The sequence below is a fragment of the Anopheles nili genome, chromosome 3 (assembly GCF_943737925.1).
Source record: "Anopheles nili chromosome 3, idAnoNiliSN_F5_01, whole genome shotgun sequence".
Taxonomy (NCBI): Eukaryota; Metazoa; Arthropoda; class Insecta; order Diptera; family Culicidae; genus Anopheles; species Anopheles nili.
The window spans coordinates 15,836,308-15,862,143 of NC_071292.1; the positions used below are offsets into that span (position 1 = coordinate 15,836,308).

At 48.4% G+C, this 25,836-nt stretch overlaps 1 protein-coding gene across 1 annotated transcript in view; it reads left to right on the plus strand.

The window, feature by feature from the left end:
• The window catches only part of LOC128723777 (cyclic nucleotide-gated cation channel subunit A), a 41,017-nt gene extending 15,869 nt beyond the window's left edge, over positions 1 to 25,148 (plus strand). Inside the window, exons 3-12 of the mRNA XM_053817542.1 lie at positions 10,503 to 10,748; positions 13,615 to 13,777; positions 17,192 to 17,460; positions 17,526 to 17,796; positions 18,081 to 18,199; positions 18,314 to 18,508; positions 18,594 to 18,804; positions 20,000 to 20,140; positions 20,257 to 20,407; positions 24,860 to 25,148. Of these exons, the coding sequence (XP_053673517.1) occupies positions 10,503 to 10,748; positions 13,615 to 13,777; positions 17,192 to 17,460; positions 17,526 to 17,796; positions 18,081 to 18,199; positions 18,314 to 18,508; positions 18,594 to 18,804; positions 20,000 to 20,140; positions 20,257 to 20,407; positions 24,860 to 25,148 (2,055 nt within the window). The remainder of the gene's footprint in view (positions 1 to 10,502; positions 10,749 to 13,614; positions 13,778 to 17,191; positions 17,461 to 17,525; positions 17,797 to 18,080; positions 18,200 to 18,313; positions 18,509 to 18,593; positions 18,805 to 19,999; positions 20,141 to 20,256; positions 20,408 to 24,859) is intronic.
• The last annotated feature ends 688 nt before the right edge of the window (positions 25,149 to 25,836 follow it).

Sequence of the window (25,836 nt, forward strand, 5' to 3'; positions counted from 1 at the left end):
TCTCATGCTGGTAAATGGTGAGGCAACGTAGTACCGTCTGCACATTTGAAGCAGGAGATCTTCTAAAAGCAGCTAGCACGATTGTTCTCGAAACAGCAAGTGCATCGTAGGACAGGCGCCGGTGCATCCATTAGTCCGTCGGTTGGGCCTTGTCCGACCGCAGCGCCACTTAAAAAGTGTGAAGTTGTGAAAAGTGTTATGGCGTTTGTCATCCGGAAAAGCAAAAAAAAAAGATAAAAAGCACAAAGCACCGCCTGCTCTTGCTATGTAGGGCAGGAAATGGTTCCCCCAGTTAAAGACCAATGCACGCCGGGAAGAACGTGCGGAATGGTAGTGATTTACGGTGTGGGATCTTTTTTTTTTGCACTAGTTTTCGCTTCACCAGATATCAGTCCGGTTGGAATGGAAATTGAAACATTGTGTCGTCCGCAAACGAAACGCCCGTTATGTGTGCGGGAAAGCTTCCTGGTGGGTTTGGTTTTTGAGGTGGGATAAAAAACCATCTGACTCGTAAAAAAAAGCTTGGGAAATAATTTGCTGCTTCTATCTAACGGAACGATGTCGGAATAGCACCGAGATAGAAAGCAATGGCAGCAGAAGTCAGCAGCTGGGTTGGGAATGTTTCAGTTCACCTTCCCTTTATTTCTTCTGTTTCCCCGGAAGCGAACGATGTTCTATTAATAATTGCTGCAACATTGGCGCTCCCGTCTGCTGCAGGATATGGAGCCGCCAGGTATATGTCCCGTTCCCGTTCGGTGAAGAAACAATTTTCCCAGGAATGTTGCGCTCCATTGGGCGCTCCGTCAGACGGTGTCATGGCAACATGATTTTCCTCGCTCTGTGAACCGCTTTTTTCCATGAAACAATTAATATTTATGATCCTTAGTGACAGTTTTTCTCGCGTATAGAAATGAAAACTTATCCCCACCGGCAGCAGTTTCTCTTGCTTACTGCCGATAGGATTAGCAGCAAACGGATGGGGTTGAGCTAGTTTTCGCAAAAGTTTCACGGCGCTGCACCAAACCGCACTCGGTCGTTCAGTTCTAGCACAAACTGACAAAAAGCAACGCATCTTCAAGGGCAGTTGGATGATTTGTTGCGAATAAATTCTATCGCAGGGCCAATCCTTTGGCCCGGCTCAAGGATTCCCGCCATTCGAATCCTTCCCACCAGTACGAAATTGCGGCAAGCAAACAAAGTAAGACGCTTCCGTACGTGCAGCTCCAGCATGCGCGTTCCAGTAAATTAAGCACAATAACCGGCGGGAGGTTTAGTTTCAACATTTGCGCAGCAAATTACGAGGCAAGTTTGACGGAGATACCACCCGGATCGAGGACATTAAAAGAAGGTTTAAACTTTGCCCCCGTTGAAACTGTTGCAGTGCACCAAAGTCTCACACTGTTGCGGAAGCGGCGAGAAGAAGTCATTCAACGTTCGCTTCTCAGATTCGCGTAGTCATAATGAGTTTAAAATCGAATCACGAGTACAACCCAGCGCAATGTTAACATGACACGTGCTCGAGCATCATGGCTATCACGCGTGGGAACGCTAATGTACTTCAGCTGTCTAACTTGTCGGTCAATATTTGTCCGATGGACAGATTGGGTAAATGTTTCCTCATTAGCCAGAGTGCCGGAAGTTTGTTACACTTTCGCCGGTCGGTCGGTGTCATGGAGGGACATGTACTTCAAGACACGTGTACTAGTTCAGTAAAGGCACGAATGTTTGGCATGTAATTAATATGCTGTGTAGCGTGTAGCTTTGTTTCAAGACGAAAATCATACGTACGGAGCTTTGTTTGCGGTTGACGTTCTACTATTGTTCTTTGAAGGGTGGTAAATATTGTGTTTTTGACAAACGATTGCATTTCACGGGTCTTTTTCTAACTCGAGAATAATTCAAAATGTCCTCATGTAATAGCTGTTAGTATGTCCTTATGGTTTTATGATATCGAGCTTATAAAATTTATTGATTTTAATTCTGTTGTACATTATCAAATAAATTTATGCTGAAAACAGTTTGACGTGTAAAATATCTTCTCCAACAGACCAGACGGAGTCAATCTCGTTAATCACAAGTATACGAGTATATTATCTAGGACGGTTTAGGATTTTTCCTCATCCTCCATCTGCTGGCTTACGCAATTAGCAGCAAAATCAATCACCGCCCTACATTCTTATCACACAAACTCCGACCAAATATTTGCACCTCGCGACGTGTTTGCATTTCGCTCGCTTCGACTCGCCCCAATCGAGACCGAAACCGGATCGCATCCACGGGAGAAAAGTATTTCTCGAGTTCTCTCGCTGATTTATTGCAATTCGATCCTGATCCCTGTTCGTCCGCTTCTCCTGCTCGGCTAGCAGCTGACGAAGAGCACAAGGTGTGCAAATTTGAGCAATTCACAAGGATTACGAAAGTAATTAATCAACTCGAGAGCTCTCCACGGTGTGAGCTTTCAGCTTTGACGACCCCTGGAACACCTTCCCGTAGCCCGCGATCAATATGGCCGATATTGCTGAAGCCTGGTGATTTGGCACAGACATGGCGAATATCGTTAAGAAATCCATCTTACCGCACGACAAATAGCTTCGCAAGATGGATTGGTTAGTTTTCCCGCGAATATGATTGTGTCAACAGCCGCGTGTATGTGTCCTGGAAGTTACGAGGAATGGAGTAATAGCGGGGCATTTTCGATAACATTTCCCCCTACTGGGGTACATTTCCACCAACGCGGGACTTCGATTGGTTGCGAGATAATCTTCTAGATTGATTGACGCTTTGCAAGGGTGGCTTGAGGGTGGTAAGATTTGTGACAACATTCGTCTAGAATGCGTGGAAATCCTAAGTCTGTTAATGTTAGTATCAATTGGACCGTGACTGGAACGATGTGTTATCTCTCTCTCTCTTTCTGCTTAAAAGGCTCTTGCCCTTAACCGATCGATCGATACCGATGTGCGATGAAATGAATGATTTTATCGCATAAGAAAGTTCAACCGTTGCTTTATCAATTCCTTTGGCTGGCTTGTGATGGTCCGTGTTCAAAGCCAAATCATTTACATAAACTCTGCCCCAGCTTGGAGCCGCTGTTTGTACGAGCATCTAATTCCCTTTTCTCGTTTCCAAGAATAACTTCTTCACCATTTCGCTGCAATTTTCATTCCACACTGCGCTCCAAGCGCACCATCCGTGCCAACTTCCTGGCAAGCGAAACACGGCCACGGCAGGTCACACTCCACAAGCTGCTGATGGAGAACCGGCTACCGGCTACGTCTCACAGCGTCAAGCAAAACTACGACTTCTTGTCCTTGTGAGGTGAAGAGAGCGAAAAACTTCCACCATCCAACATTGTTCGTTCAAGACGCTCGTCGCAAAAGCAAAAAAAAAGCTCGACGCTCGACTCGCCGTCCAGCCGTGTGGCAGCATTTTCATTCCTAATCACATTGCGAATGCTATTCATGTTTCCGTTCTTGCTGGTCGTCCCGTTTGATGGTTGGTTATTTTTAAGCCGAAGCGCACCACCGTGCACCGACAAACAGGTATAAAATGATGTGCGCAAACGAGCGCCTGGCCAGAGCAGCCTGGGGGGGTGGTAAGTGACGCCCGCCACCCACCGTCGGCGACATAATGCAGCGCAACATAAATTGACAATCTCACCTTGTCGGTGACGACGTGATCGTGTCATTACCGAGCGAATGGCAGCGCGTCACCATGGGCAACCGGGCACATTCCTCTCAACGCTCATTCGTGGTAGTAGCGAAGATTTTTCCACCGCACCTTGTTTGCTTGCCGTGGACAAAGGCTCTTTTAGGAACCGGTGCCCGGAAGTGGCTCCAGTACCAGGTGGGAGTGGTTTTTCACGAGCGGGACAGATTCAAGGGTGGCTTTCATCCCGCTTTCAATGCGTACGTTTATATCACCCACTCGGTGGTCGGTTGTTGATAGAAACACAACTCTCTCCATCTGCCCCGAGGTGGCCAGTGGAAACGGACCGTAATCGCAGGTAAAACGGAGCGAGATAACATTTTTACATCCCACACCCACAACGCCTCAGGTAGGTGGGAAAACTGTCGGTACTTTTGACCACCGCATCAAGCCCACTATCCATCCCCAGCGCCGATGGGACCTTCGTCTGACGGCCGCTTATCGGTGGCTACTCGATAAAATATGATTGAAAATGAAAAATGCAATAAAATAAAACTTTACGACCGTTTGATTCCCCGCAAAAAAAAAAACGCCAATGATGGCGTTTGATGGGCGCCCGTTTCCCGGTCACGGTGTCCCACCGGGTCGTCCGGTTGCGTTACTCTTGCCGTCTTGCCGTGGCATTATATTTCCAATTCGCATTCATCGCCCGGGGAAACGGTTCGAAGATGCTGCGTTGCGCGGTTACGGCGACATTGAGCGCGAACGCCAACTTGCGTTCCCATTTGCGTTACGTCCGCGGAGATGATTTTTACGAACCGCGGATTAGGTGCCTTTCGGTGCGCTGTAAAAACTAAACGCGCGCGCTCGCGTGTAACGGCGTGGGTGAGTGGGTTTTTGTAAATAATGTAATACATTTTTTTGCGTGCGCTCTCACTCTTCTTCTCTTTCTCGCATATCTGGCAACCCTTTAAGAAATGAGGGATACCATTGAAAGAGTAATACACAACGCCAATGAAGAACAACTCCTCTCAACAGAAGCTAGGCTGTGGGGCGAGGATTTTCATAGCAATGTACTTTTCAGTTCCAGTGTCCCATCTTTGGTGCTGCCACCCCACAATCGGCTAGCAGCGGTTTACGAGAGCACCACAACAAAGAGACACAATACACCGTTGGCAATTTGTGTCAATTTTAATGTTTATTGGTTTGTGGCGGGAACCCATTCGTCGTGCAGTGTGCAGCGACGAGAGCGACGATGATTTGCCTGCGTGAGATTCGATACCGCCGGCGCCACTTGGGCGCCCTCGATATTGTTTCGTTCGGCTTGAAATGATTGTGATTTGACGCTGGAGCGGGAATGGGTTTGGCAATCGATTTCAATAAACGTTCAATCCTATCGCCAAACCAAGCGGAATTTTATTAGTGCACATTTTTATGGCTCCCCGTGCTTGGCTGTGTAGCGCGCGGGGGAATGCTACCGCGAAAGGATTATGCGATTCGCGTGTTATCGTCATGAGCATCCATGAATATTTAGATTTTTTCTTTTGGTCAATGTTTTGGTGAGCGCATTACGCTCAATGTAACATCCTGCTATTGCGCTATCGGAAGCAATCTGTTTGTTGACGGTTAATGTCGATTGGATGCTTTAATCGGCTCCCTGCCGATGCACATTAAAGCCTGTTTGATGGGAAAATTACATTTTTTACCAGCTGAAATACACACGCATTGAGCTATTGATATTGCATAACTATGCAAATTGGATTCGATTGTCTCGCACAGTTGAGGTAAATTTGATCAGTCGAATTTAAAAGTTAGCATATCATTAGACTGCGCTAAATGGTCAATTCAACCGCTGTGGTATTTTGTTTATTGGAATTCCATTATCGCTTGAAGGATGGCAAATTAAAATGAGAACGGTAACCATTTCACTCTTGGATGATTGAATTTGTGTTAATATCAATATTAGTAAATTTAGAAACAACCAATCTAACAACGACATCATGTTGAAAAGTTTTAATGTTCGTTCTTAGTTTGGAAAGCACCACATTTTCCGGCTAAAAGAAAATTTCGTATAATACTATAAGGCCCAGTACTTTCGTGCTGCAGTAACAGCTTCATTTCGCACGGCACGAAAATCTGTGTCCTTGAAAGCAGCTCGGACATTGACCGCACGGTGCTATCTTTCGTGGGACGGTATGCAATGAAATGTCCTGCGATGCTGGCCAGAATTCCTTCGTAGAACCACCCGACTAAAAGTACCCGACATTGCGTGAGTGCGTGCTGCGTGCCTTGTACAAGTAATAAAATGCTAATTTAAGACTAATTAAACGTGTCTATCAGGGACGCCGGGAAGTAAATTCCGCCCACTTTGGGTAACTTCTTTGGTCTCGGATATCCGCATGCCTGAAACGCTGCGGATTCGCCTCAGGCTAAAAAAAACCCCGATTAATCTTGTTTTCCCAAACAAGAAAAAGCAGCTCCTCACCAGCGGCTGGTGGCGTTTCAGCGTGAGCCATCTGATGGACCTTTTGGGAAAATTGTCATCATGCACTTTTGAAAGCAATTCTCGCCAAAATGTCCTAGCGCATGTCGCCTTACGACGGGTGGCAGGTCATTCGAGCCACGCTTTTAAGCGATCCTTCCGATGAAGTGAACCATTTCCTTCGCCGTTTGACGTCAGCCCGATTTATGGTTCAAGCCAGCAAAATCCATGCTTAAGCCGGTTCCGACCATCCGCAACGAGTGTCTTCTAGAAAGAGATAAAAAAATGGCATCCTTCAAGTAGAGTCTTGGTGGTGGGATTCAAAGTAAATTGGAATGCAAATGGAAGCAGGCATAATCGTTAGGCAAAAATTAAGCGACGGAGCATGATTTGCGCTATCACGGTCTTTTTCGCTACTTGACTTGGTCCTGGCGAAACGGAGAAAGGAAATATTTCAACATAATTACCTTATTCGTTGGCTGCCTCGCAATGGATGATGTTGGAATGGGGTCCATTAATGGATGGAGTAACTCGACAGAGCGAACTTTTTGATCGTGGCTTCTTTTCTGGGGGTTTTCATTTAACGCTGTCGTTGAGATGTAAGGAACAATTTGAGAACGAAGAATAATATACATTCCAGTGCACATTTAAGCATCACAATTAATATCTGCAATGCTCCAGAGCTGTTCATTCATCCTTGAAGGATTGCTCCCCGTCCACGGAACGGACGGACACGTGTGTGCCTCGATAGATCTAACCCCGAACGCAGAGACAAGTGAATGTGATGTGCCGTGCGGGAAAACCACGCGTGTGCCTTAATTAGTTTTCCAATCAACATTCATCCGTCAGTTCGTGCGTGCTCGTAGCGTGGAAGCGCCAACAGCAGGTGAAATAATTGTGCGCCCAAATAGTGCCAAAAGCTGTAGCTCTGTAAGCGTGCGAGAAAGCACGGCGACAGAATGGTGCAACGGATCGACATCTCCACCATCGGCGGCGACAAAATACTGGTATGCAAACAGTCAAATAATCAAACATGTTCGACGCTGAGCGGAACCGGCCAGGACGCATGATGTGGTGGTTGTGGCAACTGGGACGGAATATGGCATTAATTATATGCTTCTATGCAGGCACAGCTGCCGGGTTCAGTGCTTCCGCACGCTCGTGGTACAACGGGACGATGTTTCTCGTTCACGTGCCATCATCGGTCGATAAACAACTACGTGGAAAACTGTCACATTTTTCTTGGAATTTAGAAAATATGCTTACGAAAGCTTTTGTGTGGTTTGTGATGTTTCATAAAGCTTAAAAACAGTCACTTTATTTCACCACATTGCATTGGAAATATTAATATCTTCAACGGAATTCATAATGCGTGTTACAAGGCAAACAAGTCCATAAAATGACTTTCCCAGAGTAATAATTAACCGACAACCGATCGGTTTCGCAGAAGGTTTCGGGTTTTCAAAGAAGTCCGGGCTATGAAAGTGCGGGGAAAAGCTTTCGATTTTCCCAGATGGAAAACGAACGGTGAGAGAGATCAACCGTCTTAGTTCGCAACAGTTCGTTTTCGTAAGCTTTGTCAGCACGCACAACAGTTCAGCTGAAAAAAGGAAACGAAATTAAATAAATGCAATATTTAATACACACCGATGAGTTTCTACTTTGAGCCTCCGATATAAGCCATCTTTAACCACTGCCCTGTGGAAAAGCTCTACGTGCCGATGATGAACAGAACGTTAACTTGTTGTACCGGGCGTGGGCAAAGCCATTCTACGCCTACGGCTTTTCCCATGCAGCATATTAGCTCGGGAGGGATTGTTAGATCAAAGTTCAACGCAAACCCACAAGGACGGATGCCGTTCGGCACGGGTCAGAACTGTTGCGCTCTCATCCACAATCGCCCACTTCAGTCGAGTCTGGTTCGAACCACCAAAGACTCACCAAAGTTCGACCATTTGGCTCTTTGTGGATATTCACTCAATTAAAACTTCGCCCCGCTCAAGGTGCTAGCGAATGGGCGTAATTGATTGAGCGCATTGGTGAGTTGGGTAAAATACTTACACCAACTGCCCACCGATAAAGCGTTCGCGAGGGATGGTTCATGAAAACAATTGCTCTCATTGAAGCAAGTGAATAATAACATAATTACGGTGCGTTTACATATTTGAATGCCTTTATCGTGCAGTGTTGGCATGTTACATTAATTAGCCGTACTAGTGGAAGGAATGAACTGCAACCACCTGCCATTGTTTGCGATCCACCAGTCTGGACCATTCCGAACCGCTCCATTTGTACAATTGGACCATTTTCTCGGCAATTAGTCATCGAAGCAAGGATGAAATCGTCCCACCGCTTTGGAACTCGGACAACCATTTGTCATGTTACAACGGGCATCAGCTAACGGTTGCCGGTGGAAAAGCGGTTTCCCGTTCGATCGACCCATTTTCCGATAAACGAGAGCATTGCTATCGCAATTTTTCGAGCAACGCTTGCCACCGGGATGGCTTGCAGTCAAGCGTAATGGACCGTTTCTAATCGGAAGCGTGCAATTAGGAATTACCTTCGTTTGCTGATGGAGGCGCATCTTGAAAGGGTCCCGGCAAGGAACGGTCGTCTGATGTACAATGGCCAATACCGAGCAAATGTTTATCTTTTATTATAACCAATTTTGAAGCGCTTTAACTAAGTGGTTGCTCGAATGTGGGTCGTATCCTAAATACATCGATTGTGAGGCGTATCCTGTGGTATTTAAAGCTGATAAATCTAAATAGCTAAAGCATCACTCGGATTACAACCACCCCGAAGGTCTGACATGCACGAATTCTTCATAACCCACACAATACGCTTCACGTGTAATGAATTCCATGTACTACAATGCCCATGACAACTTCATCCGAGCCGTGGTGGGGCCATGGAAAAATGCAAAATTACATTGAATCAGCGAACGACACGGCCCCATTCAAGGCGTCACGAATAGTGCCAGTGTCATCGTGAGGTAATAATCCACGCGGAAGCCACCATTCGATTGAAGGGTCATCGAAAAATGACTTCTGCTGTCCTCAGCACGACCAACCGATCACGCTACAGGTGACACGTGCCGATTGGTGGGGCTTGGCCAAGTTCAAGACCAATTATTCCGAACACGTCCACCGACCCGCGTGGCCATCGAGGCCAGGCTGCCGTGTCAAAAAAGCTCGCCCTCACGCGAACGCACCGAGCAAAGGGTTGAACGAGGCTCGACATGCAAAGCCAAAGATCGTGAGGACACGTAGCCTGGGATCGAACGAAACCGACGGGTACGAAGGGATTTTGCGACGGACTCAAGACGCGCACCGGTGTTATGGAAATTCCATCGAGCGAGTAACCTTCGCTGTGGTATGGCAATATCGATTCGTTTTAAAGCGAGTGTCCCTTGGGTGGATCGGTAGATGAGGAATTTCAGCGCAAATGAATGGTGGTACTCATCCATTATGGGTTCGATTTCTTGCTCCAGACGTTTCTCGATGAAATTTAATCTAAACCGGCACAGTTTCCCTCTCGTCTAGACACAAATTGAACAAAATGCCACGCTTTAGATCGAAGTTTTCTTTTGCAAGGAGCGAGGTAAAATTATTGAGCGCAATATAAATTACGAAAGCATTTTCCTCATGATCTTCCACGAATGGTTAGATGGGCTTTTTGCACCAGAAGAAGGCCGAATGTTGTCATTATTTAATGACGATTGGCGTTTATTTTTAAAATTCGCCGAAAACTGTTCCTCGCCAGCTCAACATGCCCGAGAATGGAATGTCGAAAAGCGACCATAAACGTCGGAAAAGCCCCCTGTAATCCGCTGCACGGCCATAGTTCCGTAGGCCGCTAATGCTGGTTCGATTTCACGATCATAAGTTATACTTTATTCAACGCGCTCGAGTGAAAAGTACTTCCCGAGGGCACGAATCGAGCGTCCGGAATCGAGTTTTATGAGTCAATTGAGCCAGCGGAAATAGTGCCGCTCATTGTTTGACGATAAATTTCATCAACGTGCCCTTTCCACCGTCGTCAGCGCCATCGCAAATGCTCCCAATGAAAGCTCGCAGGACTCCGGTCAAGGTTCGGCTTCGCGTGCGCGCCCTGTTTTGTTCATTTTCCTTTCGGCTCGATTAAATAAATGCCTACGGGGTTGGTGGCTCGGGAGCAAGCGAGCGATGGTGGACCAAAATGTGATACGATCTAAACGAGCGAAAAGATGAGCCATTTCCGTTTCATGCCACCGTTCACTCTATCTGTCTCTTTTTCTTTCACGCGAGCACCCACCCTACGCGGTGGGCTGAGTTTTTTTCTATTTTCGACTCATTTTCTTCTCTCCGTTCCTTTTTCCATTACGATTTTCCAGGAACCATCTTCCGGGCAGCGAGGCAAGCTTTCGTCCTTGCGCCGCTCGCTGAACGCGCTCCGCTGTAGGATATCGAAACGGGGCCGCTCGAAGCCGCCCGACCAATTTCTGGACAAATTTTCCGCCGCCTCCGCCACCTCCGACACCCGCCTGCACCAAGCGGGGTGCGTTGCGCCTCAGGCCGTCCCCTCTGACGGCGTCTGCAGCCGGCTTTCGGTCGATCCGTCCCTTCCGTCGCACTATCGGGTAAGTAGCCGGACCCTCCACGGGCCACCATTGCAGGAGTTTATTTAACAACCTGCTTAGTTTAGCATAACGCCCTGTAACCCCCGACGATCGATGATTGTGAGTTTAATTTCCATATTTTTATGCGTGTGTGTGTGTGTGTCTGCGTTGGCCTGTGACCATCAACACTTTCATCGCTCATTAGGGGTCGTAAATGAGTAACGGTTTGATTGCTGTCGTTTCAATTAAGGAGGGAATCTGAGTAATTGGTTTGCAATTCCAGTCTGCCACCGAGAACGAACCGAAGCGCAAACGACGTTTCGCTTGATGGTTTATGGTTCAATCATTTTATCTCTCATTTCTGAGTACCGTCAAACCCCGCAAGTCGTTAGTGTCGGTCGGATTTGAATGTCAGCTGTCTAAAAATATTGTTTTAGGAATTTGACTTCATTACGCGAAGGATTCTGGGATTGTTTCTACCGTTTGTAGATTTTCCGCCTGCGACTACGTACGCGCCAGAAAGTATGCAATTTGTATAGCAAATGTCATGAGAGTTTTTTTTCAATTTGTTTTAGGAACGGTATTTGTTCCTGCTATTCGCATTAAGATATTAGCATTAGTACGCTGGTATTTATCACAAAAACTTTCCACATCAATACAAAAAGGGTTCACAAATGAACGGCTCACTATGAATAAGTCTTGCAAGACATCCGTCTTGCCGTACCGGTGCTGGAGGCGATGGGCCTTTGCAGATCAAATTAATCATGCCCATTCATAAAGCTGACAGCAAAAAGGACAACAAAGGGGACAAAAAATGATAGCCAATTTTTTGCTCGCTTCTTAAATGCATTTCTGACCATCCCTCTTTCTCCGCCGTCACACAAATCACTATTAATTTGGCCAATGTACAAACAACCAGAGGAAGAAAATGGCAGCCTTCTGGAGGAAAAACGACACATCCTTCTAGCGATACGTTGCGTTCGCAGGCACGTAAACGGATGTCCCATCGTTATCCTCCCGGTCGAGCGTGGCTGTGTGAGCCTTGATCGAGCGGAACACCTATCCGGACGTACGGACGGACGTGTGGTTTCGTGCGAGTTCAGGCACGAACGTCACATTTCCGCAACTGTTGCCAGCCTCCGAGACCCGCGGCAACGAGGCGTAAAATCCCGATTTCCGGATTTCGACACAATAGCAATGAAATCAAATGATGCCTTCGTATCAATTTCATGCTCGCTTGAATGGGTGAGCTTGGTGACGGTTGGCGTTTGGTTGGTTGCCATGTGTTGATCCACCTTCTCTTTGGCACTATGCTAAGAACAATAGCCCAATAATGTACGAATAAAATAGATGCTAATAATCAACGAGACAACAACAACAACAACAGGGTGCTTTGTACAAGAAATTATGACTGATGATGAAATACATTCAAAAAGAGGTCACTTTATAGTTACAACACCGTGTTAAACAAACAAAAATTCGTGGTTCAAATGAAGCAGGCTTAATTTTTTGAATTTATGTAATTGCAAATCAGGAGATAGAAGATAATGTTTCTAGAAAAAAAAACCTAATCAGCCCCCAAACACCACCTTCTGCTTTTGTGAAAGCTGCAACCAGTAAGAGCCACAATGATTGTAATTTGGTTATGATTATGCACCCTTCCAAGAGGTACTTCGAAAGCGCCTATTTCAGCAAAAAGATACGTTAGATAACCGGATGAAAATGAATTTACCGAGAGCCAACACAGCCAGCAGATGTCGGGGCGTGCTTCAAGCTATCACAACCAGCACTCACAGCCCACCATCACGTTTCGTTGCTAGGTGAATGCGAAAGGACTATTAAAGCTCTCCACCAGCCAGGAGCGGGTCGCTCGAAAAACATTAACAAATAGGAAATATCCTCAGCAAACACATCGGCCGCTTGCCTCAAAATACGCCTCGACGGCAAATAATGAGCGAAAATTAAGTACCTTTCAGCTTAGTGGGAGCCCATTCGAGAGGGCCTCGCTTGGATTGCGGTTTGCCAGCTGCCAGGATGTGTTTGCGAGGCTGGCACACGCACGTGGCGGAAGCTTTCGGGCTCTGACTTACTTACTTGCTGCCACCGTCGATCCCGCCTATGGCACAACATCGTGGAGTCGTGGTCCCATGAGGCAGTTTTTGCACTTTAACAAACTCCACCCAGCACACGGGCACCCATTTGCGTAATAACGGCAAAGCCTCTGAAGTCTGCTTAGCTATCGGAATGAGCGAGAAGTGGAAGTCGAATTTTTGGGCTCTCTCAAAGGAAGATGATGCGCCCGGTCACCCCTTGGAGGGATGCGAACACACGCGTGAATGAGGATTAATGGTAATTCCAAGCCACCAAAGCACGATAATTCGAGCTTCGCTTTATTGATTAATCATTCCGGGCACGCCGGTTTGATGCGAGTCAATACTGCCCATTACGTTCGGTGCGGTTTTACGTGCGAAATGGATCGTGATCAAAGTTCATTAACCGAACTGACCGCAAGTTATGCGAAAACTTTCGACATCGTTAAGCCAAAATGAATGGTTAACCTATATTGCCGAGATTGGCGGGTAATTATAGTGTGGCTGTGAAATGTTTTGCACATAATTAAGACATCGGGTAAGGTTCAAGATTGATAGAATTGTTCTTTTCGGTGAATAAAAGAAAAAAAAATTGAATTTTCGGCTAAAAAAGAAAAAGCTGTAGAAAAAGGCATCGAAAATGGGTAGACGATACGAGAGACTGAACAACGATTTCTATGACAGATAAACTCACAATCTATCATACCTCTGAATATGTTTAAGCTTTTTAGATTTCACATTCAACACTGCAAACCATATTTACACCAAAGCTCAATCTAAATCTGCAACTTTTCCAGTGGCTGTCCGTGGTTTCGCTGGCTGTACTGTACAATATCGTATTTGTGATAGGACGAGCGGTCTTCTGGGAGCTGAACAAACAAGCCTCGGTACTGTGGTGGATCCTAGACTATCTGTGTGATTTCATCTACTTGACCGACACGCTGGTGCACTGTCATGAGGGTAAGTACGTCAACAGCCGGAGCTAGATAACATGTTTCGCGAGAATCCGCATCATTACGAAATCAGCCCGATAAAATCCAATCCTCTACAACGTCCCAAATGTTTTTATCGCGGTGTGACGAATAGCAAAAGCTGCATCGTAAAAGGTTTAGCAGATAATTGCACAATATATCTGCATCACGCTACAGCTAATCACTGGCTCATGAATATCGCAATGTGTGTAAGCCCCCAATGATGATCAGCTTCACAATGGGCGCAAGCTCAAGACTAATGTTTCACTCTCAGCTCAAATACCACCATCATGCTAGAGCACGTGGCCGCAAAAGAAGCTTTGGCCATTCGGTTCATTTGCTAATTGCTTCATCTCGTTGGCAGCGCTAACAAACCCGACCAAAGCAGCGCTCGATCGAATCTCAGGTTGCAAAGTGTCGTACTGAAAGCACAAAAACCACCACACGATCGGTGTCGGTGGTGCCAAGAAAAGGATGCTCCTTATCGCGCGTCCAAAAAGCGGCACGAAAACTCCCTGTACGACCGCAAAACGCAGCATAACTCACAAATTATCTGTAATCGCGATGGATCTTGCTTTAATTACCGCAGCAACGTTTCGTTCTGTGCGATTGTGCTCGCCACCACACGAGACCGGTGGCTTTTCTTTTTAGCTCCATTTTTGCCGTTGAAGACATTGCAAATCCCCAAACGACCCCAAAAACACATCGACAATGCGTTACCGGAAGCACATTTGTGCCTTCCGGTACACCCTGTGCCGGCCGATTGTGATGGCGCAAAAGTTGCTTGCCTTTGAAAATTATACGAAAACTTCTCCATTTTCGGGTCCGATCCGTCGGCACGCCTTCCGTGCGGGCTCGAGACAATGCGAACCGTGCCAGGAAGCATCCGAAGCGCCCAAAGCGATGTCCTTTCGTGCAATCCGTACCATCCGTGCCGTCGTGGGACGTTTCCCTTGAGAGTCGGGGCCAAGAATTTGTTGCCTACGCTAGAAAATAGGTTAATCGATCGCTGGGCCAGATAATTTATTTCCTGCTGGCACAAATGTTCCTGCCATCGTCCAGCTGCCAGTTGGGCTCCATCCTGGAAGGTCCTTTGGCCGGTCGGTGGGTTAGATTGGCTCGCGTTGTGGATCCTTTCGGCGAAAAGGTCCTAGTACTGGCTTGGCATTGAGCCGCCATTTCTCTCGACTCCCGTCCGTGCTCATCCAGCCATCGACGAGGATGGCCATGGCCTGTGGAGCTTTCTTCGGAGATTAGGAAAATGAGATTGAACCGGCGGACAACGGTATCGTCGCATTGGAGCCACCGATGGAAAAAGGAAGCCCCCGGAGCGGGCCACAAACCGGACCGAACGGTTCTGCCGGTTCGCATGGAGCGTCTGCACGGGAATGCCCGAGCAAGTGATTCATTAAATCGTGCCCCGGTCAGCTCGATCCTGGCCGTGGGCTTCGGATACGCCGACCCGACTGGGGTTGGTCCGTGAGGGGTGATTTGTGGTGACGGCTCGTGGTGAACGCGTTCCTCGTCGGGAAAGGACCTTTCTTCGATTGCTTGTACGATCCGGAAGGACGATTCGGATCGGTCGGGCCGCGGGTGGTGAATGTTGTTTTACTAGCTATCAAACGACATCTCCAGTGGCTTATGGGGCACGAGGAGCTTACCAGGCGTGCGGGCAATTGTTTTTGCGATCGCTTACACCGGCTGGGTCGGGTAATTGTTTCGCTGCCCTTGTAATCGAAGAACCGTCGGCTTTGAGATGGGGGTTGATCCAACCGATCCAGCGCACTCGGAAGCAATTGATTTCGAATGTAGTAAAGTGCAGGTGGGACTCTTGGAAGGAGATTTAAATAATATGTTTATCTTGAATGGTTTTAAAACCTAGAGCAATTTAAACAGGACCAGAACAGGCAGATCATTCTGCATTTTCATGAGTTAAATTTCACAACTTAGTCATATCAAAAACTGACACTAAATAGCTCTATTCGTGATAGAAGGTGATCTAAAAACTTCTCCATGTCCCATTTTATTCACATTAGTTGTAACATTGCATCTTGTGCTTCTTCGTACGCCATACCGAAAGCTGCACGCATCAAGAAAGCTCACCACATTATCGATGACGTCGTCACCGCGCTCGGGAGAAAAGGCTCCAATTACACACCCACAGTTACATCTTCCAACTACACTCTACCCCGAAACATTCTTGTACGTCCGTTCTTCACCTTCTTCCCTTTTTCGCTCTCACTTCCTTCCGGTACCCAAACGGGTGGCCCTTACGAAAAGCAGCGTGCTCACTTGATCGAAATTAAAATACTACACGCCGAGGTTGTTCACATAGCCCGCCCGTAAGTGGGAAGTAAACAGGAAAATCAATCAATTTATGGCTGCGGCAGCCCGCCAAACGTGCACCCTGTGCTGTGGAAGCATATGGAGCCAGCCGTTTTGTGACGCACGAGATATATATTTTATTGATTATCCAATCGTCGAGCTCGGTGTTGCCGCGGGCCACCTTAACAAGTCCCGGGACCCGAACGGGTTCTTCACACTTTGGGGAACTGCGGCTGAGGGCGTGCGTGCTTACAATCTCAAGTGGCACCCTCAAAATGCACTACACAGCAGCAGGTTTCGGTGGCGAACCGGCACAGGAACACGCTGGTGAAACGCAATCTGCCAAAATCTCGTCATTTTCCGGGGCCCGGCGCTCCGTCAGAAATAGCATAAATCAAATCATCTCAAAAATTCAATTCCTCAAGCGCTAGCTACAGCGTTTGGCAGGCTTTAAGACAGCCGCAATCGAAGGACTCCGCCGCCAGGCAGGGTGTCCTCTTCTCTCAACACGAAGTTGGATCCTGTCCCGTTGGGATTGGAATTCCTGCTCGACGAGGGTACAAAATCGCCGGGCAAAAATATTCCCCCGGTCGAAGCTCTTGGGGTTGCGACACAGAAAACGGAAACAATTCGAAAGGGAATGACAGACACGTGTACGTCGAACCAGACTCGATTGGGTTTTTGGGAGCCCTTCAAACTGGAGCCATAAACGAGTGCGTTGGCGTGTGATGGGTTCATTTCCATGATCGTTTCTTCGACGATTGCGGTGGGTAGCATCCAAGCAGGCGCTTGCCGAAACATCCTTTTCTGTCAATTTCAAACAACCATTGGCCTGCTGCAGGTGCGCTGCAGCCGACATTTTCATTCGTAGTACCACTGGAACGTACTCGAAGGCTCTCTCACACGTACAAAGCCCGGTTGTAACCGTGACCGTGAGCGTCTGGCGTTGAAACAAAGAAACCTCGCATCGGATTCGTTCCAACCGATTTGATTCATTATCCTCCCTTACCGGAACCCTGATTGGACGGATACTCCAGCTCCATCAATCTCACCATGCTTCATTGCTTTCAAACGACAGGCTACCTGGAACAGGGACTGCTGGTGCGAGACGCGCCCAAGCTGCGAAAGCACTACTTCTCCAAGCAGCGCTGGTGGCTCGACGTCGTCTCGATGCTACCGACCGACCTGGCCTACATTTGGTGGGCGCCGAGTTCCTGCGCCGCCACCCGGCTGCCGTGTCCAATTATAGTTAGAATTAATAGGTTACTGCGTCTTCCAAGAATGTGGGAATGGTTCGATCGGACGGAAACGGCCACCGGCTACCCGAACGCCTTTAGGATATGTAAAGTAAGCTGACAAACGCCACGTCCCCACCGGTTGAACGGTGCTCACTAACGCCTCGGCCTCGGCAGGTTGTTTTAGCTATTTTAGTACTCATCCACTGGAACGCGTGTCTGTACTTCGCCATCAGCTACGCGCTCGGCTTCAGCACCGACAACTGGGTGTACAACATCAACGGCCCGAAGAACCTGACCCTGTCGCGGCAGTACATCTACAGCTTCTACTGGTCCACGCTCACGCTGACGACGATCGGTGAAACACCGACACCGGAGAACGATGCCGAGTATCTGTTCGTCGTGGCGGACTTTCTTGCCGGTGTGCTCATCTTCGCCACCATCGTCGGTGAGTATCGGCCGGTGTCCGATTGCGGTCTGTCCTTCGAGCTCGTCTAACCCAGTTTTTCCCACCTGTTTCGAGCATGAAAACGGAAAAGAATGTCCTTTCAATGACGTCCTTTGGGAGGCGCGATACGATATGGCGTTTCTCCCGCCGGAGAGGCATTGATTTCATCCCTCCACAAATCGCCTCTTATCGGGCGAGATTAATCGCATCCGGGGGGGGGGGCAAGTCCTTGCGGACGCGAACGTACCGTTCTCCGCTTTCACCGATCGCTTTTTCGCCCACAGGAAACATCGGTTCGATGATATCGAACATGAACGTAACACGGGTCGAGTTCCAGAACCGGATGGACGGTGTCAAGCAATACATGGCCTTCCGGAAGGTGGGCGGCGAGCTAGAGGCGAGGGTACGTACACCTACACTGAGGGCTTTCACTTGTTTTTTTGTTTTGTGTTGTCGTCCTTGTCGTCCTTGTCGTCCTGCCAACGGCTCCTTGACGTATCGTTTTCTACTCCCACAGGTGATCCGATGGTTCGCGTACACTTGGGCGCAAAGTGGTGCGTTGGATGAGGAGCGAGTGTTGGCCGCGCTGCCGGACAAGCTGAAGGCCGAGATTGCGATACGCGTACATATGGACACGCTGCGGCAGGTCCGCATCTTCCAGGATTGCGAGCCGGGCCTGCTGGAGGCGCTTGTGTTGAAGCTGAAACTGCAGGTGCGTCGGAGTGTCCTGGTTTTGGTTTCAGAGCCAGCGGTGCTGATGTGTCCTGTTTTTTTCCGCATATGGGAACCCATTGCAGGTGTTCAGCCCGGGTGACTACATCTGCCGGAAGGGTGACGTTGGCAAAGAGATGTACATTGTGAAGCGGGGCAGTTTGTCCGTGGTGGCCGACGATGGTATTACGGTGCTGGCTACGCTTGGAGCTGGCTCGGTGTTCGGGGAGGTTTCGGTGTTGGAAATTGCGGGAAATCGTACCGGCAACCGTCGAACGGCGAACGTGCGCTCGATCGGTAAGTATCAGCCTGAAGCTCCTGTCCTGTGTGTGTGTGTGTGTGTGTGTTTGATGTTGGGCAACGATGATGACAATCCTTTCAGAAACAGGTTTAAAACATTCAGCTGAATAGGGTGTACCGCTCAAGACCGCTTACTTTCTTCTTTAGATTCCGGTTGTAACGCGGAAAAATCATCCGCAATTTCCACGACACACGTTCTCGCTAATGAGATGCTTTGCTCTGCGTCATCGTCGTCGTCTCGCACAACGAAATGTCATCCAAACGAGCTTCAGCATTGATCATTCTTCTTCCTTTCGCGAGATTCACTTGCTCCCACACAATCGTTAGCTGAATAATTCATTAGCAATCGGCGAAGGCTGCTGTTTGCCAAGCGACAGCGACGAAGGAACGGAAATAAAACAAACCCACCGGAGCCGAACCGATGACCCTTTGCGACGCACACTCTTTGCAAATTAATTCGATCCGTTCGCTCCACCAACGCAACGGATCGCGGGCGCTAGCGCAATCAAATCGCACGCCGAAAAGTGAAAACGAATTCTCGGCACCCGGGCACGCGGGAAATCCTAGACCCGACCGGCGAGAAAAGTTCACTTAAAACCAACGAACGCAGCTTTATTTTTGCTTCCTCATCTGTGTCGGTCCATTCGCTGGCTTTGGCTGGTGGGGTTTTTTCTTTCGCGTGATTTTCCCACCCTCGGTGGATATTTTGTTTCGAGTTCTTCTTGTTTTTTTTGAGCTCCCCAGTCCTAGCCCAGGACGAGAGCTGGATATAAATTTCTAATTTTGGACCCATCCGTCAACTGCTTCCAGCTTATGGTTTCAGGTTGCATCGTTTTTTTTTCCATTTTGTTATGCCCTAGAAAAGCTTCCGAAATGGAATTTTCCGGACTCGTTTTCGCGTTCGAGAGTAAAAAGTGGATGCTATCTTTCCGCGTTGCACGATGGCGCGAGGTTGTACCGACCAGTGAGCTGCTGGAGTAAATAGACACGAAAGTAATTATAAGTCCTTGTCCGAACTGCCTGCAGGAAAATTGACAACTAAAGCACACGATCGTTGTGATCTGCAGGAGCAAGGATAATTGAACATTGGTACACCTTCAAACAGCTACAGAATCCAAGGCAGTATCGATGTATGTCCGTCTAATAAAACGCTCCTTTTTTCTCCATCTCTCTCTCTCTCTCTCTCTCGCAGGTTACTCCGATCTGTTCTGTTTGGCGAAGCGCGACCTCTGGGAAACGCTGGCGGACTATCCGGAGGCGCGGGCCTCGCTGACCGAGCGTGGGTGTCAATTATTGCGAAAAGATGGCCTGCTAGATGAGGCGGTCTTTGCCAGTGAGTTGTCGTATCGTGCATCAAATTTGCATAAAACCCAGCCCCCGAGGCTTCATTTTGGAGGTTTGTTTTGCATTTTTGTTTCTCCTTTCGCTTCTATCCCTACACGCTTACAGATGCCCAGCAAACGCAGGACTCGCTCGAAAGTGGTGTGGCTCGGTTGGAACAGACGGTGGAGAACCTGAACCTGCGGCTGGCTCGCCTGCTGGCCGAATATTCCGCGAGCCAAGCGAAACTGAAGCAGCGCATCTCGAAACTCGAGGACAGGTAAGCGCGCGTGTCCTGGTGTGGTCTTTCAGCTTTCATTAGCATTAATTACTGGCGGTCCTCGTTCGCGTTCCTCTCCGTTAGTGCGTCACGTCTCCGTCTCCTGGCGAGCGTGAAGCCATTGAACCGTCAAGTGGCAGTCAAAAGTCGATAAAAATGGCCATCATCATTACTGTCAGCATCATCCGCAACGGTCAGACGAGCTGTGCTGAAAAGCTCTCTCCACCTTTGGGAGCCACTTCCGCTCAGGGTCGGGAAATAGTTTTCCACGGAAGTACCGCTTCCCTGGACCGGTTCAAGGTTTTCGAGAGGTTCAACGTTCATCCTCGAACGGTCATCGGACACCTCGGTTCTCCGAAAGGCCATCTTTGGTGGATCCTTCCGAACCGGCTCCATCCTGATATGATCCCATTAGTGGTCGTGCCGGAGAGTGCCGGTGATGCGAAACAGATTGCAGAAAACGAGCTCTATAAAGAACTATTTCCGGCACCGTACGGTTCGGTCAACGATCCGGATTTTAGGGCTTAACACGCCCTAAACGGGCCTCGGGAAAACCGTCCGAAGGGTCAAGCATAATTTTAATCTCCCACACGCGTTCAACCTGACGGGGAAGCTGTTAGCTTTATGTTGAGACGACAGGTCGTGCGCTGGTCATGATCGGTGGGATTGGCATCAACACGCAACAAAAATGCAGGACCTCCCCACAAACTGCACGAAACTGCAGTAAAAGGCGTGTTAAAGGAAGCGGAAGCTCGGCGCAAAAGTTGAAACAGCTGCAGTTAAAGATTCATCCAGGGTTTAGACGCGACCAGAGCTGGGTATTAAAAGCGCACCAATCTGGCGCGGATTTGTTCCTTGAGGCACGTGATAGAAGCTGCTTTTAGTGAGGTTCGTGCTCGCGAGATAGAACAGCCCAGGCGAGTTCTCTCACCGGCACGACACGGACCTTTACACGTCCTATGAACCTCGTACACCTCCACGACTGCCCGCCAGCCCCAGCTCCCTTTATGTCTCGCTCGTGCTCCGTCCATTGCCTTTGACGGGTGAAATTTCCACCAGGTCCTCCCGGTCGAGAAGCGAACCGGGAAACATAATCCAGCCGCAAGGGTTGATTATTCGGGGCACCATTCGCTCGAATGCAAGTCACGTTCTTATCGCAGACGACGATGGTTCGAGCAGTCGAATGCACCTTCTTGTGGTACGCTTTTTGTTTCTTCTACTTTGCTCTTACTCCTACGCGAGCTTCTGCGCTCCAAATGTAATCGCTTTCAAAATCGGACCGAAACTGCGCCACTAACGGCTGAAGGTTGTTGCAGGAACGATACAGGGACGACTTGTTAACTTCTTCGGTTCTTATGACACATTTCTGGGACACGTGGGCAACCCATTGCGGGCAACCCAACGCAAGCATGCATCTTACATAAGCTCGCTGGCGATTGTTTCAATTCCGCTCGCCAATCACATTAAGCGCAGCGTTATGCACTCTCGCTCCAGGATCGACCGACGGTAGCGCGAACCGCAAACGATCGGTGGCAATGTGTTTTTCGCTGCGGAATGTCTGAACATTTGCACGTTATTACTTGCGCGTTGTGCCGTTTCGCGATGGGATTCCGTGGAATCACGTGCCGTTTGGGGCTGCCATTTCTTTGCGTGGCGTTTCTGGCTAGCGTGTAATGAAGTTTGATTGCGTGATTCTTGATTAGCATGAAGCGTTCTTCGGTGAAGGCGGGAATATTCTCGCGACGCCATTTTTCTGCATGTGACTACGTTTTTTTTTTGCGCATGCTTCCAGTTACAGTAATCTATCTGGCGTTGAGTAGTGGAAAAAGAAACCCCAAAATGATATTGATTATATTGGAAGCTCGGTGTTTGTTTCGTTGGTTTATGGGAGTTTACGGATCTCAGCACCATGGTCTGGAGAATATTCCCCATACCGGCCGGTACAATAATCCATTAGCGATGATTAACAATTGTTTTAACATCGCACCTGTTCAATTAGAGCCCTTAGCCCGATCGCCGTGCCACAGCAATTCCTCATCAATCATCGAATTACGCTCGCTAATGAAATTCAAAGTACATCACACCGGGTTGGTGTCCTTTCAGGGCCTCCGAACCCCGTTCGCGCGATCGCGAGATAGAGAAACTTTAATCGGCACCCTTGCGAAAGGTATTAATCTGGCGCTGCAATCCATCGCGATTAAAATCGCCCCGGTATGATAGTCATCTCGCTGTACGAGGGCGCAATTCGAGCCCGATTCACGCGAATATCAAACTAATTGGCACTGGGAAGCAAACAACGCTTCCTGCAATAGCGGAATGAGCGAAATTTCCAGCGCTCGGTTTCTGCTCCGTGCTTGAATAGGACGTGTTGATTATATTTCTCTTTCATGAAAATGGACGCCGAGCCGCCATTCCACCAACCGGGTGCGGATGGTAAGACCGATGACCGGTTGGAATTTACCAGTCCAGCCCTGCCACCCAGACCTCCGCCCGGTGCGCTAATCAACGGTCGAAGTTGTTCCACTTCCGCTTAGTCCTTTAAACAAACGCCCTGCCCAGCACAGCCTTCAGCAGCGCCCGGATACCAAATTAAGACAATCTACCCTTATCCAACTTTCAGCACCCTGTGGTCGATGAGCGACGAGCGAAAGAGCTCGCCGGAGCCGGAGATCGGGGATAAAGAATTTCCGAACCCGGTCTGCGGACGATTCGCGGAAGCGCTCGACTCGGACACGGCAAGATTTAGATTTGATTTTCCTCCATTTCCCAGTCGGCTTCGCGACACTGTTTGCAAGCGTTGTTTGGAAGCGAAGCGTTTGTGGTGACCCGAGTCGCCGGTTGGGTGCTGGAAAAATGCGTCCGGCTCCATCAGGACGGGCACAATATATCATTCGAGCGATGGTGCGATCGCTGCGAAGTGGAAACGCAGGACGCGATCCGTGGAAAACCCCTAGATTAAATCGGAAAACGGGGATCGAATTCTAAATTATGCCTGTCTTGGCTGGGCCACGGGGCAAGTTATTGGAGTGTCGAAACTCCGACCAACGGCGTCTAAGAAAAACGCTCTGCCATTGCCCCGTGGCCGTGTGTAAACGAACGGGAAAGAAACTCCTTCCTCCGTTGGGCGGACATTCCACCGGATGGAGCGCTTTCGACTGTAACATTTTCATTACAGCCGTTTGACAATGTTTTCCCCCTCCTGCTCGGCAGGTATTGACTTAATTGAGTTTAAAATCATCCAATTACTCAGCCGCACCTGGCGAGTGGTGGTTTGTTATTTCGCTATTTCCCCCGATTGCGGTGGCGCTACTCGCTTCGATTGATTGCATTTTGCTTTCATTTCGAAAGCCATTACTTGAGTGTAAACGTTCTTGCCATGGTATTCTTTAATGTGATTGCATTTAAAACTTTCTTTTTGTTTTCGCTTTCAATTAATATTGTTAATGTTTAACGGCATGAGAAAGTTTAGTAGGTTATTCTTTAATCGTGTGGTTATTGTTAATGTAGGCAGTTATGTGTTTATTTCGGTACACTCTTTCAGGACACGGTATACGCATGACGATAATCATTTTTTTTAATAAATTTGAGCTTTAAAATGCATAGAAAAAATATTTTTCTGATATGACGTTTTTGATATATACAGATATAGTTTTTCATATATAGTTTTTGAACTAAGCTCAATTAAACACCTAGATCTCATAGTGCGTTGGAACAAACAATGGCAAGTGAAATGGGATTCGTATGATCACGGGCCAGAACGAGTGACGATATGAAAACAATATTGCGTTTCAGATAGATAAAAGATATGCTTCATGTTATGTTCTCATTTGTAGGCATTTTTTTTCTGTAAATATATGTACGGAAACTTAATTTAAATACATCATGCTCTTTAATCTACGATCGTTTGGCATCGTTTCCATGCGCCAAGATGCAGCCCGCCCTGCTTTGCGTACTTTTCCCGTTCCCTGGACATGGGGAAAACCGGAACAAAACGTTCTAGCGAGATGAAGAAAAATAACCTCCCCTTAGAATCACATCTTCTAGCACACGGAACGTGACGGGACGTGAGCGCAATAATATGCGAATGCTGCACATTCCTCGGCCCAGCAGGAGTCAGGCAGAAGAGGGATAAAAATGGACCTTCGATAGAAATAAGATTGCAATCATGCCTAACCTACTTTTGTGTGAACCAATTCCGCTCCACCTCATTTGCTAACCGTTGTGTGCATTTTTCTCTTCTTTGTCTCTTTCTTTTTCTGCAAAACTGGACCCGACTACTGGACACTTGGCGATCTGTGGGTCCGCGATGAAATTATCACCACGCCGGACGGGTCCGAATCCAACGCAAACGCCTTTTCGCTGCACCGCGGGTGGTTGATGATGTAATAACGTGGACAAAAAAATACCCACACCCCGCCGAACGACGTACGGATCAACCCTTGCGGATCGTAGGACACAAAAGTCGCCCACAAGCCGGGCCGAAGCGAAGGCTCACCTCCAACTTCAGCAACTGCAGCATCCGGGCTCATCGGCATCCGGAACCGGGCGGCTCCGGGCACAACGACGCAAATCGCACTCGTCAACGACGACAACGTCGATGGGAGTGGCCGGACAGGGGACGACGAGCGGGGACGAGTCCTTAACGACGGTGACAGCGTCCGGGGCGACACCGACGGGCCAACCGGGTAGTGGGTTGGCGTGTAGTGGCAACGGTGGACCAGCCCGACAGAATACGTTATGAATATGCATTCGCCATCTTGCACCGCGGTACATCTGCTGCTAGCCTGCATCCAGGCGCTCGGAACGGTGCAGAGCTTCGAAACTGGATCATGGTGACGAGAGAGAGAGAGAGGGGAAGAGAGAGAAGAGAAGAGAGAAAAAATACCGAAACACACACACACACACCCGCACAAACGGGAAGATCGAAAATGATTAAATAAGAATTCCTACCGCGCGCGATCCCCAGGAAACGGCTTCAAAAACGGGGGTTTGCACAACAGCGGGAAACCGGACGCGACCAGAATGGCCAACCGGAAGGACCGCAGGACCCAGAGTGACATCAAACGTGCCAGTTTCGTTGCGGCCCGTTTCCATGCGCGATCCATCTCCTTTCGTGGAAGAAAACGCGTAGATACCAGGTTTCCGGATGTCACTGTCGATTGGGTGCAGTTCCGTCGTTTGTTTCCTCTGGTTTTATCTTCCATCCATCGCAAGGCCATCTCACTCATTGGATATGCGATGGAAAGGACACGCTTCGCCAAGGACAACCAGAAGCTCGGTGGATGTATGCAAATCACCGGTAAACCGGCGACGGTGGACTTTACTTTTAAAGAACCACATTCCAGCAATGGGACAAAAAGCGGACGGAATTCCATCGTGCAACGTCTTGTCGGAACCAATGGTAACATAAGAAGACAGCTCTCACCCTC